General features: G+C 47.7%; 1 protein-coding gene across 1 annotated transcript in view; it reads right to left on the reverse strand.

The window, feature by feature from the left end:
* LOC132867648 (uncharacterized) overlaps nt 1–18,028 on the reverse strand; it is a 117,607-nt gene extending 99,579 nt beyond the window's left edge. Inside the window, exons 1-3 of the mRNA XM_060900621.1 lie at nt 17,893–18,028; nt 15,404–15,778; nt 14,895–15,153 (exon numbers count right to left, since the gene is read on the reverse strand). Of these exons, the coding sequence (XP_060756604.1) occupies nt 14,895–15,153; nt 15,404–15,778; nt 17,893–18,028 (770 nt within the window). The remainder of the gene's footprint in view (nt 1–14,894; nt 15,154–15,403; nt 15,779–17,892) is intronic.
* Between the last annotated feature and the right edge of the window lie 158 nt (nt 18,029–18,186).

The raw sequence follows: 18,186 nt of genomic DNA on the forward strand, positions 1-18,186 counted from the left end.
AGAGGCCGCCACTGTTCCTGTGTTTTGTGTTTGTGTTAATTGCCTAATTATCTTCACCTGTGTCCTTAATTAGTTTGTCTATTTATACCCCTGAGTTCAGTCCTCTTGTCACGGAGTCTTTGTGCTGTTATGTTTATCTCCAGTTTCCTTTGTACTGTGTTTTTTGATCTTCTTAGCTTTTGAATTTTTGCACTTTGCTTTTCTTTTGGATTATACACTTTGGTTTTTTTTTGTCTTTTGTTTTGCCCTGTATATAGTGTATATAGTTTAAATAAACCTTTTGATTCTTTTTCTACTTCTGCCTCACGCCTCTGCATTTGAGTCATCCCCCTGGTGGCCTAGTGGGGGTTTGCTGGATTATCACACCAACGAACCAGGTTCGAATCCCAGCAAAACCCTAACAGAAGTGGGGGTTTGCTGGATTATCACACCAACGAACCAGGTTCGAATCCCAGCAAAACCCTAACAGAAAGACTCCGTCATGACCGACTCAGCAGAGGCTGCTTCAACTGTCTACCCGGCCAACCTTCAGGGAATTATGGCAGCTTTGACACGCTTCGGAGCGACCATGGACGCTCATGGACGTACACTCACCAGCCAACGTGAGGCCCTCGCTCGCCACGAGGAACTGCTTCAGCAAATTGGGAAAACCCTGGCACAGCTGACATCTCTGCCTGCATCTCCAGTTCCTGCTCCTGATCCAGCTCCCACTCCTGCTCCAGTGCCTCCTGCAATGCTGCCTTCTTCACCTCGCGAACCCAGCCTTCCTGCACCACAGAGGTATGACGGCAAGCACAGTGAGTGCCGAGAGTTCCTTACCCAGTGTCAACTCACCTTTGAGCTTCAGCCTACCACCTACACTACGGATCGCCGCAAGATTGCCTTTGTGATCACCTTATTAGCTGGTAAGGCGCGAGCCTGGGCTACTGCTATCTGGCAAAGACAGGGACCTGAGTGCTTTGATTTCCAGCTGTTTTCTGAAGAGATGCTTCGGGTCTTCGATCAGGCAGACATCAGTACCGACGCAGCCCGAAAGCTCATGTCCATCCGGCAAGGAGGAAGCGTCGCAGATTACGCCATCTCGTTCCGAACACTCGCAGCAGTAAGTGGATGGAACGAGACTGCCCTGGTGTCAGCCTTCCACCATGGTCTGTCTGACCCCATCAAGGACGGTCTGGCCTCTATTGGATGCCCAAGTGACCTTGAAACCCTCATCTCACATGCTATTCGTCTGGACAACAGGATGAGAGAACGCCACCAAGCCTTGAGCCCCCCCAGCCTCCCTACCTCTACCTGGAGACCGTCTACCTCCTTCAGTGACTGTCCAGAACCCATGCAAGTGGGTCGTACTCGCCTCTCCGCATCTGAGAGGGAGCGCAGAAGGAGGGACAAGTGCTGCATCTACTGTGGCAAGGCTGGTCATTTCCGAGCATCATGTCCCGAACTCTTGGGAAAAGGACCGCCCCGTCCAGCCGAGGGAGGGTTGTGACGGGGCCTACCCTCTCTCCCGGACTCCCTGGCCAAGGAATCTACATCCCGGTCTCCATCTCCTGGGGTGAGTCTATCCACTCTTGTCAAGCTTTGTTAGACTCAGGGGCAGCTGGGAACTTTATGGATATTCACTTCGCCCAAAGCATCAATATTCCGACTGCACCTCTTGAAGTCCCACTGTCTGTGTCTGCCCTCGATGGCCAAGCGTTAGGTGATGGAAGAGTCACCCAAGTTACTTCTCCAGTTTTCCTCCAGTCTCAAGGTCACAAGGAAGAAATATCCCTGCACCTGATTCCTTCACCTGAGTTCCCAGTTATTCTAGGCCTTCCTTGGCTTACTCGCCACAACCCTCGCATAGACTGGGTAACAAGCCAGGTTGTGGAATGGGGCCCTGCATGCCATGCCTCTTGTCTGCTCTCTAGCTCTCCTGTGTCTCCTGCCGAGCCCCCTGATCTCACCGAGTTATCTCAAGTTCCCACAGAGTACTGGGATCTCAAGGAGGTATTCAGCAAGAGCAGGGCCGCCGTTCTTCCTCCGCACCGGGCCTACGACTGTGCCATCGACTTGCTCCCTGGGACTACCCCTCCTCGTGGCAGACTGTTTTCCCTCTCTCAGCCAGAACGCAAGGCCATGGAGGAATACCTCAAAGACGCCCTGGTCTCTGGGTTCATTCGACCCTCCACCTCACCTGCTGGAGCCGGCTTCTTCTTTGTCGGCAAGAAGGATGGGGGGCTCCGACCATGTATTGATTACAGGGGCCTGAATAAGATCACTGTGCGCAACCGATATCCCCTTCCGCTGATGTCCACAGCTTTCGACCTGCTCCAAGGCGCCACCGTCTTCACCAAGTTGGACCTACGGAACGCATACCACCTCATCCGTATCCGACAGGGAGACGAGTGGAAGACTGCCTTTAACACCCCGTCTGGGCACTACGAATACCAGGTGATGCCCTTCGGACTCACCAACGCACCAGCTGTTTTTCAGGCCCTAATCAACGACGTCTTAAGGGACATGATTAACCTATACGTTTTTGTCTACCTCGACGACATCCTTATCTTTTCCAAGACCGTGCAGGAGCACCGCCACCATGTCCGCCAGGTTCTCCAGAGGCTGCTACAGAACAATCTGTTCGCCAAGGCCCAGAAATGCGAATTTCATGTTCCCGAGGTCTCCTTTCTGGGATTTATTGTACGGACAGGCCAACTCCAAATGGACCCTGCCAAGACCCTGGCCGTCCGGGATTGGCCTACTCCCAAGTCCGTTAAGGAGGTTCAGCGGTTCTTAGGATTCGCTAACTTCTACCGCAAGTTCATCAGGAACTTCAGTTCTGTGGCAGCACCCATGTCAGACCTCACCAAAGGGACAGGTGGATCTTATGGCTGGTCTCCTCAGGCAGAAAAGGCGTTCAAAGACCTCAAGGACCGCTTCTGCACGGCACCCATTCTGGTTCTCCCGGACACCTCCCAACCATTCATCGTGGAGGTGGACGCCTCGGACAGTGGTGTCGGCGCGGTGCTCTCTCAACGTTCGGAAGGAAAGCTGCACCCCTGCGCTTACTTCTCCCACCGCCTGAGTCCTGCTGAGTCCCGGTACGATGTGGGGGATCGAGAACTGCTAGCGGTCAAACTGGCCCTTGAGGAGTGGAGGCACTGGCTGGAGGGAGCACAACATCCATTCCTGGTTTGGACTGACCACAAGAACCTGGAGTACCTCCAGCAAGCCAAGAGACTGAACCCTCGACAGGCTAGGTGGGCCCTGTTTTTCAGTCGGTTTGACTTCACCCTCTCATACCGCCCCGGCTCCAAGAACACCAAACCTGACGCACTGTCCAGACTGTTCTCTGCCACTAACAGGGAGAATGAAGTCGGGCCTATTATCCCTGTGTCCCGGATTGTGGCCCCTGTCCGCTGGGGTATTGAGGAGGCTGTCCGACGAGCCCAACGCCAGGACCCCGGTCCTGGGACGGGGCCACCAGGCCTCTTGTACGTCCCACATCAAGCCCGGGCCAAGGTTCTCCAGTGGGGTCACTCTTCCCCTCTCACCGCCCACCCAGGAGCTCGGAGGACCCTGGACTTCCTGAAAAGACGCTTCTGGTGGCCTAACATGGAGAAGGAAGTAAGGTCATTTGTCCTGTCCTGTGAGGTTTGCACCAGAACCAAGAACCCACGACAGCGTCCCCAGGGTCTCCTGCATCCTCTGACCATTCCCCGGCGTCCCTGGTCCCACGTGGCAGTCGACTTTATCACGGGTCTCCCTGAGTCACAAGGTAACACGGTCATTTTGGTCTTAGTTGACAGATTCTCCAAGGCCTGCCGCTTCATACCACTGTGCAAACTCCCCTCTGCTCTTGAAACTGCGAAACTTTTGTTTAATCATGTCTTCCGAGTCTTTGGTCTTCCACAGGACATCGTCTCAGACCGAGGGCCCCAGTTCTCCTCCCGAGTGTGGCACGGGTTCTGCAAGGTCATCGGAGCCACTGCCAGCCTCTCCTCTGGGTTTCACCCACAGTCCAATGGTCAGACGGAGAGGCTCAACCAGGACCTGGAAACCACCCTGCGAGGCCTGGCTATGGATAACCCGACATCGTGGAGCACCTGGCTGCCATGGGCGGAGTACGCCCACAACACCCTGCAGTCATCGGCCACCAAGCTGTCGCCATTCCAGTGCCAATTCGGGTTCCAGCCACCTCTGTTCCCGGACCAGGAGGAGGACGCGGGGGTGCCCTCGGTCAACCAATATGTGAGACGGTGTCGCAAGACCTGGAGCAAGGTCAGGAAGACCCTCATACAGACCTCCAGAACCAACCAGACTCAGGCCAACCGCCATAGAAGACCTGCACACGCTTTCCGCCCTGGGCAGCGTGTTTGGCTGTCCACTAAGGACCTTCCACTGCGGGTGGAGAACCGCAAGCTTGCTCCTCGCTACATTGGCCCCTTCAAGGTGGTGCGCAGGGTGAACCCTGTCTCCTACCGGCTCCAGTTGCCCCGGACTCTGAGGATCAACCCCACTTTCCATGTTTCCCTGTTACGGCCCGTACTGACGTCTACGTATGCCCCTGCCCCTAGGAACCCCCCACCCCCCCGCATCTTCCAGGGGCAGACTGTGTTCACTGTGAATCGCCTGCTTGACTCCCGCCGGGTCCACGGCGGGTTGCAATATCTGGTGGACTGGGAGGGCTATGGTCCTGAGGAGCGCTGCTGGGTTCCTGCTCGGGATGTCCTTGATAAAGAACTATGTCGGGACTTCCATTCGGCCCATCCGGATCGCCCTGGGAACGTCAGGAGACGCTCCTAGAGGGGGGGGTCCTGTTAGGACTAGGACTGTTTTGGCCTCTAGAGGCCGCTGTTATTTCCTTTTCATGTCGTGTTTATTTTGGCCTCTAGAGGCCGCCACTGTTCCTGTGTTTTGTGTTTGTGTTAATTGCCTAATTATCTTCACCTGTGTCCTTAATTAGTTTGTCTATTTATACCCCTGAGTTCAGTCCTCTTGTCACGGAGTCTTTGTGCTGTTATGTTTATCTCCAGTTTCCTTTGTACTGTGTTTTTTGATCTTCTTAGCTTTTGAATTTTTGCACTTTGCTTTTCTTTTGGATTATACACTTTGGTTTTTTTTTGTCTTTTGTTTTGCCCTGTATATAGTGTATATAGTTTAAATAAACCTTTTGATTCTTTTTCTACTTCTGCCTCACGCCTCTGCATTTGAGTCATCCCCCTGGTGGCCTAGTGGGGGTTTGCTGGATTATCACACCAACGAACCAGGTTCGAATCCCAGCAAAACCCTAACAGTTTCAGGATATCAAAGACGAGCTTGGTGTTTTCGGCTGGCCACAGTGATGGCATGCTGTACAGGATAACTTTAACAATGTCTCTAGCCTTTCCCATTAGTCTTGACATTATCTCCTTGGAATGCTCTTGTGGGGGGGATACCCCTCTTATTCAGGTAAACGCTCATAATTTCCTCCCGCTCATGCACTGTGTGTTTGTCTGTTCCATCTTCCCTGAAGTACGGCGGCTCTTTGACATCTGTCTTCATAACTAACTTTACTCCAGTCATGTTTAAGTCAGACTGTCCATGTCCTAAATTCAGGCTTGGTGTAGGAGTGGTTTGCCTATCTGCGCTACCAATATATCTGTTTAGTTGGCTAGCAATGTTCTCTCCTATTTCATATGCTAATTGTGTAATGAGATTCCCTAGGTCTGAGGAACTCGCATCAGGACTAGACACTGGCTGACGTGGAGAATGCTCATCTGTGCATGTGTGAGTGTATGAGGATACAGGGAGGCACAATGGACTAACACCGCTCCCAATATCTGAATCATCCCCTAACCTCGGCATGTGCAGTGCAGGGGAATGTGCATCAGTGTGTAAGCGTGTGGACGAGAGTACAGGTTTGCCTAGTGCACCAGCACCTTTAATTGGCATGCACTCCACCCCACTCATAAGCCTGCCCCTACCTACCATTAGTCATTTTTGCAAAAGTTGTGATGTATTAGACTATGGTAATAATATATGAATTACTAATAAATGCTAAGAAAAATGCTAAGAAAAAAAATCACAATGTAAAATAATACTAGGTGAGATAGGCAATTAAGAGATACAATTTACACATTTACAGTAGCCAAGTACTTGTCCATGTCCTGAAGAGCTTCCAACTTTTCACAACAACCACCGGCGATCACCCTGACGATGATCTAGAGTGAAGATATCCGGGTCATGGCACCAATGTAGCTGGCGCGCTCTGCACTTCGCCGACTACCTGCGTTGTGTTCTGGTGCTGACTGAAGACAGGAAGCTGATGTTCTTTATGGCACTTTAATCTGTACAAATTCACATGAGAACAAATATTCCGGTTTCTATCTTCACAGAATGAGTCAGCCTAACATAAGAAAAAGGACAATTAAAACATTTGGGCTATATCACACGAAGATAGAATGGCGAGCACTAGCATACAGCAAAACAAACCACGAGGTTAGCTATGTTAACAATCTCTAAAGTGCTTAAAACATCAATGTTCTCGACACAACACAACTAAATTTATGTGCACTCATCATGAAATGCATGTACAAGTTATCATGTGCACCCAAACTAAAGTTACAACAGGTATATTTCAAGTTTACATTGCACTGCTGTGGACACGTACCTCTCTGTCTCGTAGAATGCAGATTGAGAAAGGGGCGCGAAAATGCAGCCTATAGCCGCCACCATCCAACAGAGGGCGCAGTTACACAACAAATAAATCTCCCAATACCTATAAGCTACTATGAACAATACAAGATTTTGGTGAAATAAAACTCACAGAACCACAAAATATAAAATGAAAGGTTACAAAAATATTTGTCATTCTTTAACCGTTACATGTGCATCGGTATTCACTCCCCTTCATATGTCATCTACAGGTTCACCTTTGATTTGTATGCCATCTACAGATTTACCTTTTGACCGTGCACTGACAGTTCCATCATTCCGTCACTAAACGAACAGCTGATCACACTGAGGTGCTCACTGACCGCCGATATTTATTAGTTTGGTCCTGCATTTCCTTTCCTTCACAATATAACATATTTTCTTCTCACTTTCTGTTACTGTAGTCGGTCTTTCATCTTTCATTCGCACACTCACATCCTCCATTTTTCTCTCCTCTTTCAAATTTGAATCCCACAATGCTTTGTGCCAATGGGGAAAGCCCACCACATGATGCATAACATAGTCTCTTGAATTGGGTCATGGTGAAGCAGGAAAAAATAGCAGAGAATTTAGAGCCACATGACCCAAATTTCATTAATTGTTCTATTAAAAATAAATAAATAAATAAATAAATAAAATTGGAAGTCTGTGATTCAAATTCAGTAGCTTTCGGTCCACTAAACAGAAATAATTGAGTGTCAGAGAAAATTCTTTTTATGACCTAAACTGTAAAAAAAAAAAAATCTGAAAAATCTGAAAGGCAGTACAGCTTTAATGCAGAAATGTTACTGAAACTTCGATTCAAATGTACTTCTATGAATCTAAATAAAAGCTAACACAAATTGCAGTTTTTACCTGTCTATTAACTTTGTACTTCATTCATGACAATAAAAATCTCAATCAAACTGTGCGTTTTTTTTTGTTTGTTTGTTTTGTTTTTTAACTGGCAACAAAATTCATGAATCAACAGACTTCACTTTTATGAAGTGTAAATCTCATTCAGTGAGATAACACATACGCAGGACTATGGAACAGCCTTCCAAGTAGTGTTTGGAAAACAGACACAGTTTCAGTGTTTAAGTCTCGGCTGAAAACATATCTGTTTAGTCAGGCCTTGTGTTAATGGTGTTTATGAGGTAAAGGAGTAGATCTGGAGGATCCTCAGAGTGTTTTGGTAAACTGGGATGTATGGATGCTGTCAGTCCCCACTCGCTTGCTCACTCGAGTTTGCTGACAGTGTAGTGGCTGGCTGCTTTATGTCCCGGGGCTCCCTCATGCCAGTGTTACCTTCTGGCTCTCCCCTTTAAGTTATGCTGTCATAGTTAGTTTTGCCGGAGTCCCTGCTTGTACTCGGCACAAAATGTATTGTAGCAAGTGTTCTAGGTGGGTGGAGCACAGAAGCACAGAAGGCCAGAACTGAGTTCTCAAAACTCGTTTATTGTAGCTTTTCAGCTTTTAACTATACATGCACGCACACACACAGGTATCCAGGTCGGGAGTAGCCCCCTTCCTCCGCGCTCCCTCTCATCTTATAGGGCACGGTCACTGGGGAAGACACACAAACACAGGTTAATTCCCGTCAGGTGCAGTGATTCCGCCACTTACCTTCCTTGACTCCGCCCTCCATTCACAGACCGACGCTTGACCACGCCCCCGCTGCCACATACCCCCACCACCCGACTCAGGCTGGGCAGCTGTCCGGCCTGCAGCCGACTCCCTCCCCCCCCCCCCCGACGGGAGAGGAAGTCCGCCACAACCATCTGCGCCCCGGCCCGTGGACCACCTCGAACTTAAACGGCTGGAGTGCCAGATACCAACGGGTGATCCGTGCATTGGCATCCTTCATGCGGTGGAGCCACTGCAGGGGCGCATGGTCCGACAAGAGGGTGAAAGGGCGCCCCAGCAGATAGTAGCGGAGGGTGAGAACCGCCCACTTGATGATGAGGCATTTCTTCTCTATGGTGCTGTACCTGCCCTTGTGCAAAGACAGCTTGCAGCTGATGTACAGCACTGGACGGTCCTCCCCCTCCACCTCCTGGGACAGAACAGCCCCCAGCCCTCCGTCCGATGTGTCCGTCTGTAAAATAAAGGGGAGAGAAAAGTCAGGGGAGTGTAACAGTGGACCCCCACACAGTGCAGCCTTTACCTTAGAGAAAGCCCGCTGGCATTGCTTCGTCCACTGGACCGGCTCTGGTACCCCCTTTTAAGTGAGATCAGTCAGCAGGCTGGTGACATCCGAATAATTAGGTATAAACGTACGATAATAGCCAGCCAGCCCCAGGAACTGCCTCACCCCCTTTTTGGCCTTGGGCCTCGGGCAGGCTGCAAGCGCTGCTGTCTTATTGATTTGGGGACGCACCTGCCCATTGCCCAAGTGTAAGCCCAGATACCGTACTTCCACCCACCCAATCGCACACTTCTTTGGGTTGGCTGTGAAACCCGCTCACCTCAGCGACCCCAGGACGGCCCTCAGGTGTTTTAGGTGCCGCAGCCAGTCATTACTTTAAATAATAATGTCATCCAAGTATGTGGCCGCATAGGTGGTGAGGGAGGGGAGGACCCTATACATAAGCCGCTGGAACGTAGCGGGCACCCCAAACAGCCCAAACGGAAGTGTAACAAACTGGTGCAAGCCAAATGGTGTGGAAAAGGCTGTTTTCTCTCGGGAAAGTGGAGTCAAGGGGATCTGCCAATATCCCTTTGTCAAATCCAGTGTCGAATAAAAATGAGCCGTGCCTAGTCGATCAAGCAACTTGTCGATACGAGGCATTGGGTATGTGTCAAATTTAGACACCACGTTGACTTTTCTATAGTCCACACAGAACCTGACTGACCCGTTGGCCTTGGGAACCAAGACCACCGGACTGCTCCAGTCACTGTGGGACTCCTCGACAATGCCCATTTCGAGCATGGTCTCGATTTCTTCCCGAACCACCTTTTTCTTGTGTTCAGGCAGTCTGTCAGGGCGGCTGCGCACTACCACCCCCGGGGGCATCTCAATGTGGTGTTCTATGAGGTGGGTGTGGCCGGGCAGGGGTGAGAACACATCAGAAAATTCTGTTTGCAACCAGGCAACCTCCGTGAGCTGGGTCGGGGAGAGGTGGGCTCCACAGGGGACCGGAGCAGTGGGTGATGCCAATTTTCCCTTTTGAACCTCCGGACCCAGCTCCGCCTTCTCGGGAACCACTGACACCAGCACCACAGGGACCTCCTCACTCCAACATTTTAACAGATTGAGGTGGTATACCTGTAACGCCCCACCCCTGTCCATTCGCCTCACCTCATAGTCGATGTCCCCAGCTCGCTGTGTGACCTCAAAGGGTCCTTGCCACCTGGCGATTAATTTAGAGATCAACATGGGCAATAACACGAGTACTTTGTCTCCCGGTGTGAATTCCCTAAGGCACATGCCCCTGTTGTACAGGCGGACTTGACGTTCTTGAGCCTGCCGCAAATTTTCCCGGGTTAGGTGTGTGAGTGTGTGGAGTTTTGCGCACAGGTCAATAACGTATTGAATTTCATTTTTGCATGGGGAAGGTCCCTCCTCCCAATTTTCCCGCAGCACATCTAGGATGCCGTGCAGCTTACGCCCATATAATAATTCAAATGGGGAGAACCCCGTGGAGGCTTGAGGGACCGCTCACACTGCGAAAAGCAGGGGTTTGAGCCATTTATCCCAGTTACGTGCGTCCTCGTTTACAAATTTTTTCATTATGTTTTTGAGGGTGCGATTAAACCGTTCGACTAAGCCGTCCATTTGTGGGTGATAAACGCTGGTGCAGATCGGCTTGATTCCCAGTAACCCATACAGTTCGCGCAGTGTGCGTGACATGAACGTAGTGCCTTGATCAGTCAGAATCTCTTTGGGGATTCCAACTCGGGAGATAACGTGGAAGAGCGCTTCTGCAATACTACGTGTGGAGATATTGTAGAGCGGCACCGCTTCCGGATATCGCGTTGCATAGTCCACCAGAACTAAAATAAAGCGATACCCTCGTGTTGACCGATCTAATGGCCTTACGAGATCCATCCCAATTCTTTCGAATGGGGTCTCAATTAATGGTAGAGGGCGCAAAGGCGCTTTTGGGATGGCCGCTGGATTTACTAACTGGCATTCGCGGCATGCCGTACACCACCTAAGGACATCGCCGCAAATCCCTGGCCAATAGAACCGGGCCATTATTCGGGTTAGTGTCTTATCCTGCCCTAAGTGTCCAGCCATGGGATTAAAGTGAGCCACCTGGAATACCAATTCCCGGCGGCTCTTTGGGATCAAAAGTTGGGTTATTTGTTCCTTAGTTTGAGTGTCGTGCGTCACTCGGTATAACCTATCCTTAATAATGGAAAAATAGGGGAAGGACGGGGTGGCATTTGGCTGGAGCGTTTGACCATCGATTACTCTCACTTGGTCAAACGCATGCCAGAGAGACTCGTCTCGCGATTGCTCTAACGGAAAATCCGTGAGGGATTCCCCGAGAGAGGGAGGAGGAGACTGCTGCTCCTCACTCTGATGCGATGATGATGTAGACGGCTCTGTGACAGCTGCTCCCACCAATGCCACTCTGGGACCTCCCCCCGCTAAACTACGGCAGGACTCACTCTTCACTAAGTGCATCATTAAATCCTGAAATCCCGGCCAATCAGTCCCCAAAATTATAGAGTGGGTGAGGCGAGGATTAACTGCCGCCTGAACTCTAAATTTCTCCCCTCGAAACAGAATGTGGACCGACACTAAAGGATAGTTGTGAACATCCCCGTACACACACAAAACCTTCACCAATTGTGCTCTCCCCAATGCCTCGTTTTGCACCAGGCTTTGGTGGATTGAGGTCTGATTACAGCCGGAATCCACCAAAGCCTGATACGTATCCCCTTGGATACTCACCGGTATGCGATACGCTCCAGCCCAATTGAGGGCGGTTCCTGGCGTGTCAGGGATCCGGACCACCGCGCCCACCTCCATCGCTGAGCACTGATGCTGGAGGAGCCCCGGCTCCCCGCAGTGCCAGCACACCGGCCCGGGCTCTCTCTCTGCACTGGTGTTCCGGATATCACTCACCTGAGGGGGGGAGGACACAGACACGGAAGTAGGAAATGGTAGGACACCGCGGGTGCGGCGGGCCGGCTGGGGTAGAGCCGGCCCCCGCCTCGGTGGTGGGGGAATGGGGCGAGGGAGAGGAACAGAAGGGGAGAGAGAGGGGGAGGGGAGAAGGGGAGACATGCTGTCCTGCCATTGGAACGGCCGCCATATGGTCCTCTGCCAGCTCAATGGCCTGATCCAGCGACGCCGGGCGATGGCACTGGACCCACTCCACGATTCCTTCTGGAAGTCGAGCGACGAATTGCTCCAGCGCCACCAGATTGATGATCTCCTCAGCGTCGCGGTTGTCGGCCCTCAGCCACCGGCAGCAGGTGTCCCGGAGTTCAGCACCACTGTAGCAAGTGTTCTAGGTGGGTGGAGCACAGAAGCACGTCAGGCCAGAACTGAGTTCTCAAAACTTGTTTATTGTAGCTTTTCAGCTTTTAACTATACACACACACACACACACACACACACACACACACACACACACACACACACACAGGTATCCAGGTCGGGAGTAGCCCCCTTCCTCCATGCTCCCTCTCCTCTTATAGGACACGGTCACTGGGGAAGACACACAAGCACAGGTTAATTTCTGTCAGGTGCAGTGATTCCGCCACTTACCTTCCCAGACTCTGCCCTCCATTCACAGACCGACGCTTGACCATGCCCCCTGCTGCCACATGTATACTGTTCCTACTCATCAGGTGACATTGGGCATACCTAACAACCTGTGCTTTCTCTCCCCCTGTTTGTCTCTCTGAGTTACATGTCAATCCTGAGATTGAGATGCTGAACCTCTTCTGCTCCTCGGACCTCCCTGATCCATCCTGGTGCCCTGTGTCTGGTTGGAGTCTCATCACATCGCTCCTGTGGAGGATTTAGAGCCACCATGTTAACCTAACCTGCATGTCTTTGGACAGTGGAGGAAACCCATACAGACATGGGGAGAACATGCAAACACAGAAAGGCCCCCATCAGCCACTGGGTTCAAAACTAGAACCTTCTTGCTGTGAGGCAACAGTGCTAACCACTACACCACCATGCTGCCCCTCTTGAACATGTCATCCAGGGATAAAACATTAACTTCCACTGTTATGCTGATGATTTACACATCTAACTGTCTCTGGATCCCAATAATGTGGTGAAGGCATCAATTCTTTATCCTGTATTAATGATGTGAGAAACTGGATGTCCGATAACTTTCTTCAGCTTAACATTGACAAAATAGAGTTAAGTGATTAAGTGTTCAATAATTTTAGTCTTTGGCCCACAACAGAATACTGCTCATGTGAAGCAGGTCTTGGGTTCATTGGCAAATAATATTAAACCAGTATCTTGGAATTGAAGGGAACCTCCTGTTAATAAACTGGTACAACTGGGCTTTTATCAATTGAAAGATATTGAAGGTTAGATTATCTTTGTCCTTTGAAGACAAAGAACAAGTCAAACATACTTTTATTCCATCTCCCCTGGACTACTGTAAAGTTTTATTTACAACACTGAACAGCTCTTCTGTTGCTTGTCTCCAGTTGGTAAAGAATGCTGCAGTCAGACGACTTACAAGATCAAGGGTTGGTGAGAATATTACCCCAGTCTTAGCTTGATTTCACTGGCTACCAGTTAAATTCAGGATTTATTTAAAAATTTTATAGATTACTTTTAAAGCTTTACACGGTTTGGCTCGAGAATATCCATCTGATTTATTAGTACCCTAACAGCAAGACCTGTATGATCATCTGACCGAAGCTTTCCTGCTGCTACAAAGTCCAGACAAAAGTGTGAAGGTGATAAAACTTTGTCTCTGATGCTCCTCAAATTTGGAACAGTTTACCTCCTAACATTAGGTCAGCTGATCCTGTAGACATTTTTAAATCTCATTAAAGGACATTTTTATTGTTCAGCATTTGTTGATGCTCTTGATTCTTAATTTCATTTCTTTATATCTTCACAGTTATATTTATTTACTCTTATAGTTTTTACTTCCTTTCTTTATATCTTAGGGTTTTTTTTAATCTTTCCCTTTATTTGAATGTAATATTGTCATGTAAGGGAGGTATGTGCAGGAAGTGCACATGTAAGTGCAGGCAGAGCTTTACTAACTGCATGCTAGCAATCGGTTCCATATCATCAGTTAAAAGCAGCGTGAGAAAAACAGGCAATGGTCAGGTGAGGCTCAGACAGTATATCAGAGGTTAGACAGGGTGTGGTCAGGAAAACAGAAACAGTGTCGAAGCCAGACACAATACTATAAAGGCGTGGTAACGTCAGACACAGGGTACAGAATATACAGAACACTTATAAATAAAGGTATAATAATAATAATAATAATAATAATAATAATAATAATAATAATAATAATTATTATTATTATTATTATTATTATTATTATTATTTATTTATTTTTTTTAACTTGGAGTACATCCTCCAAAAATTAAAGAAGCATATATAAATCTTATAGAAGTTATAGAAATTAAGAATTTCTTCGAAACTAACTTTAGAAATTACTCCTTGGCTGAAATGGCAATAAATGTAATAAATAGCGAAGTTGTCTATTACAAAAAATTCTTTTTCAGCTCACAGAGGAAATTCAGGAGTCGAAGACTTTAAGCTGAGTGTGACGTGTGAAACTGTGATCAGCTCTTTGCTGTTACACATTAGCATTAGATATCATCACCGTCCTCCTCCTTATGGCCATTCACGTAGATATCAGCACCGTCCTCCTTCTTCTGCTGCTCAGTGTGGACACTCCTGCAATCACACAGAAACCTGTTCATGAGGCACAAACTACATTAGTTGCTGTTGATTGTTAAATGAACAGTTAACTTTGCAATATGTGACAAAATCAAATGCTTTAAATGAGAGACAGTTTATTTAGACTCTATAGATCGTGTTGCATAAAAATATGCAGAGTTTTACCTCCTCTTGTAAATCACAGCTCCTACGATGACTGAGACGATGAAAATCACTCCAACTGACACCGAGACAATGATCCAGATTAACCACTGATCAGGATTTTCACTTGTTAAAAACAACAGTATTTAACATTTATTGAATATTAAACTGAACACAAGTCACTTAATTTCCTTCAGGAATCATTCGAGATGTTCAGGAATGTTGTGAGCAGATGGACCCACCCTCGACGTGAAGGCTGATCGTTTCAGATCCTGAGGCCTCGTTGGTTTTCCAAGTGCAGGTGTAATTCCCAGAATCCCTCACGGTTAGAGCAGGAAAGTGAAGAACGGGTCCTGATTCAGGTAAGAGCTTGTTGTTCTTAGACCACATGAACTGTGAGGAACTGTGTGTACACGTGACATCACACATCAGATTTAACGAGTCTCCTTGTTTAAGGGTCCCGTTTCCACTGAGCCTGATTAGTGACACCTTTAAATCTTTTCCAGAGAGCAGGAAAGACTCCACGTCAGTGAATCAGGATTTCTCTCACTGATAAAAATGTTTTACTGAATAATAAACATCAGCTACATGAGATTTCTTGATAAAAATTAAAGCTGGAGTTAAATTTACTTTCACTGTTCAAAAGAGAAAGATTTCCACAAAATGATTTAATGTATTCCTATAGGTGAGGAAAGTCAATTATACAGATCATGAATCATTTGGATTTTTATTTTAATTAAAATTTACCTGCAACTTGTAGAGTCGCTCCAGGAACACCTGTCCATCTGTCATCAGGATTAGCAGTTATAAATCTGAATCTGTACTCTCCAGAATAACTGAACTGTAGATTGTGGATTAATAAAGTGCAGTTTGATTTGTCGTCTCCAGCGTACTCAAAGTCTGAGCTGGTGTTTGATGAGCTGTCATAAACATACGGAGGGTTTAAAGACCTGTCTGTGTTTGAGTTCATCGAGCACCAAAGCTTTTGTGTCACCTGAATATTGGGATTTGATGTTGGATCATAATAATAACTGCAGGGAATGGAGACACTGAATCCTCTCACAGCACAGATCGGATTATCAGGATATTTCACACCCCAATCACTGTCCTGCGTGAGAACACCTGTGTAGAGAAATGGGTTATAAATGGGTTATAAATGAGACTGATGAAATTATACTGATATACAGTGGGGCAAAAAAGTATTTAGTCAGCCACCAATTGTGCAAGTTCTCCCACTTAAAAAAGATGAGAGAGGCCTGTAATTTTCATCATAGGTACACCTCAACTATGAGAGACAAAATGAGAAAAAAAAAATCCAGAAAATCACATTGTCTGATTTTTAAAGAATTTATTTGCAAATTATGGTGGAAAATAAGTATTTGGTCAATAACAAAAGTTCATCTCAATACTTTGTTATATACCCTTTGTTGGCAATGACAGAGGTCAAACGTTTTCTGTAAGTCTTCACAAGGTTTTCACACACTGTTGCTGGTATTTTGGCCCATTCCTCCATGCAGATCTCCTCTAGAGCAGTGATGTTTTGGGGCTGTCGCTGGGCAACATGGACTTTCAACTCCCTCCAAAGATTTTCTATGGGGTTGAGATCTGGAGACTGGCTAGGCCACTCCAGCACCTTGAAATGCTTCTTACGAAGCCCCTCCTTCATTGCCCGGGCGGTGTGTTTGGGATCATTGTCATGCTGAAAGACCCAGCCATGTTTCATCTTCAATGCCCTTGCTGATGGAAGGAGGTTTTCACTCAAAATCTCACAATACATGGCCCCATTCATTCTTTCCTTTACACGGATCAGTCGTCCTGGTCTCTTTGCAGAAAAACAGCCCCAAAACATGATGTTTCCACCCCCATGCTTCACAGTAGGTATGGTGTTCTTTGGATGCAACTCAGCATTCTTTCTCCTCCAAACATGACAAGTTGAGTTTTTACCAAAATTTATATTTTGGTTTCATCTGACCATATGACATTCTCCCAATCCTCTTCTGGATCATCCAAATGCTCTCTAGCAAACTTCAGATGAACCTGGACATGTACTGGCTTAAGCAGGGGGACACGTCTGGCACTGCAAGATTTGAGTCCCTGGCGGCATAGTGTGTTACTGATGGTAGCCTTTGTTACTTTGGTCCCAGCTCTCTGCAGGTCATTCACTAGGTCCCCCCGTGTGGTTCTGGGATTTTTGCTTACCGTTCTTGTGATCATTTTGACCCCACGGGGTGAGATCTTGCGTGGAGCCCCAGATCGAAGGAGATTATCAGTGGTCTTGTATGTCTTCCATTTTCTAATAATTGCTCCCACAGTTGATTTCTTCATACCAAGCTGCTTACCTATTGCAGATTCAATCTTCCCAGCCTGGTGCAGGTCTACAGTTTTGTTTCTGGTGTCCTTTGACAGCTCTTTGGTCTTGGCCATAGTGGAGTTTGGAGTGTGACTGTTTGAGGTTGTGGACAGGTGTCTTTTATACTGATAATGAGTTCAAACAGGTGCCATTAATACAGGTAACGAGTGGAGGATAGAGGAGCCTCTTAAAGAAGAAGTTACAGGTCTGTGTTAGCCAGAAATCTTGCTTGTTTGTAGGTGACCAAATACTTATTTTACTGAGGAATTTACCAATTAATTCATTAAAAATCCTACAATGTGATTTCCTGGATTCTTTCCCCCCATTCTGTCTCTCATAGTTGAAGTGTACCTATGATGAAAATTACAGGCCTCTCTCATCTTTTAAAGTGGGAGAACTTGCACAATTGGTGGCTGACTAAATACTTTTTTGCCCCACTGTATTTTGTATGTTGTATGTTTTCAAGTTCATGTGTGTTCATCTCATGCAGCCATAAGTACACCTCCTCCAATTCTAACTAGCTCATCTGGTCATAGGCCAGGCTGAATGAGTTTGTGATCACGCGTCGTCTATCTGTCAGGATGTTGCAGGATTGGAGCTGAGGTGAATACAGTCTTCAGTCAGCAGAAGGCTTCCTCAGCTTCAGGGTTCCAGTGAAGACGTTTGAGTCCCTTCTGAAGCAAGGCAGTTAAGGGATCCACAATGATGCTAAAACCTCTGATAAAGCGTCAGTAGAAGTTAACAATACCTAGAAAATGTTGAAGTCCCTTCACAGATGTAGGTACTGGCCAAGACGTGATGGCAGACACCTTGGAGGAATCCATGCTAACTCCTTCTGCACTGATGATGTACCCCAGAAACGAAATCTGACATAAATGGAATTCACATTTCTCAGCTTTAATGTAGAGGTGATTACTGAGTAGACACTTAAGAACTGACCTGGCATGTTCCAGGTGACTTGCTTCATCAGGAGAGTAGATCAGGATGTCGTCGATGTATGCGATTACAAACTTCCCCAGCATGTCCCAGAGCACATCATTTATTAGGCATTGGAAGATGCTTGTTGCTGAAGAAAGGCCATATGGCATGACCCGGTACTCAAAATGGCCGGCGGTGGTGCTGAAAGCAGTCTTCCATTCGTCACCACCCTCTTGGATTCTGATTAGGTTGTACGCACTGT

This window comes from Neoarius graeffei, chromosome 19 (genome assembly GCF_027579695.1).
Source record: "Neoarius graeffei isolate fNeoGra1 chromosome 19, fNeoGra1.pri, whole genome shotgun sequence".
Lineage (NCBI taxonomy): Eukaryota > Metazoa > Chordata > Actinopteri > Siluriformes > Ariidae > Neoarius > Neoarius graeffei.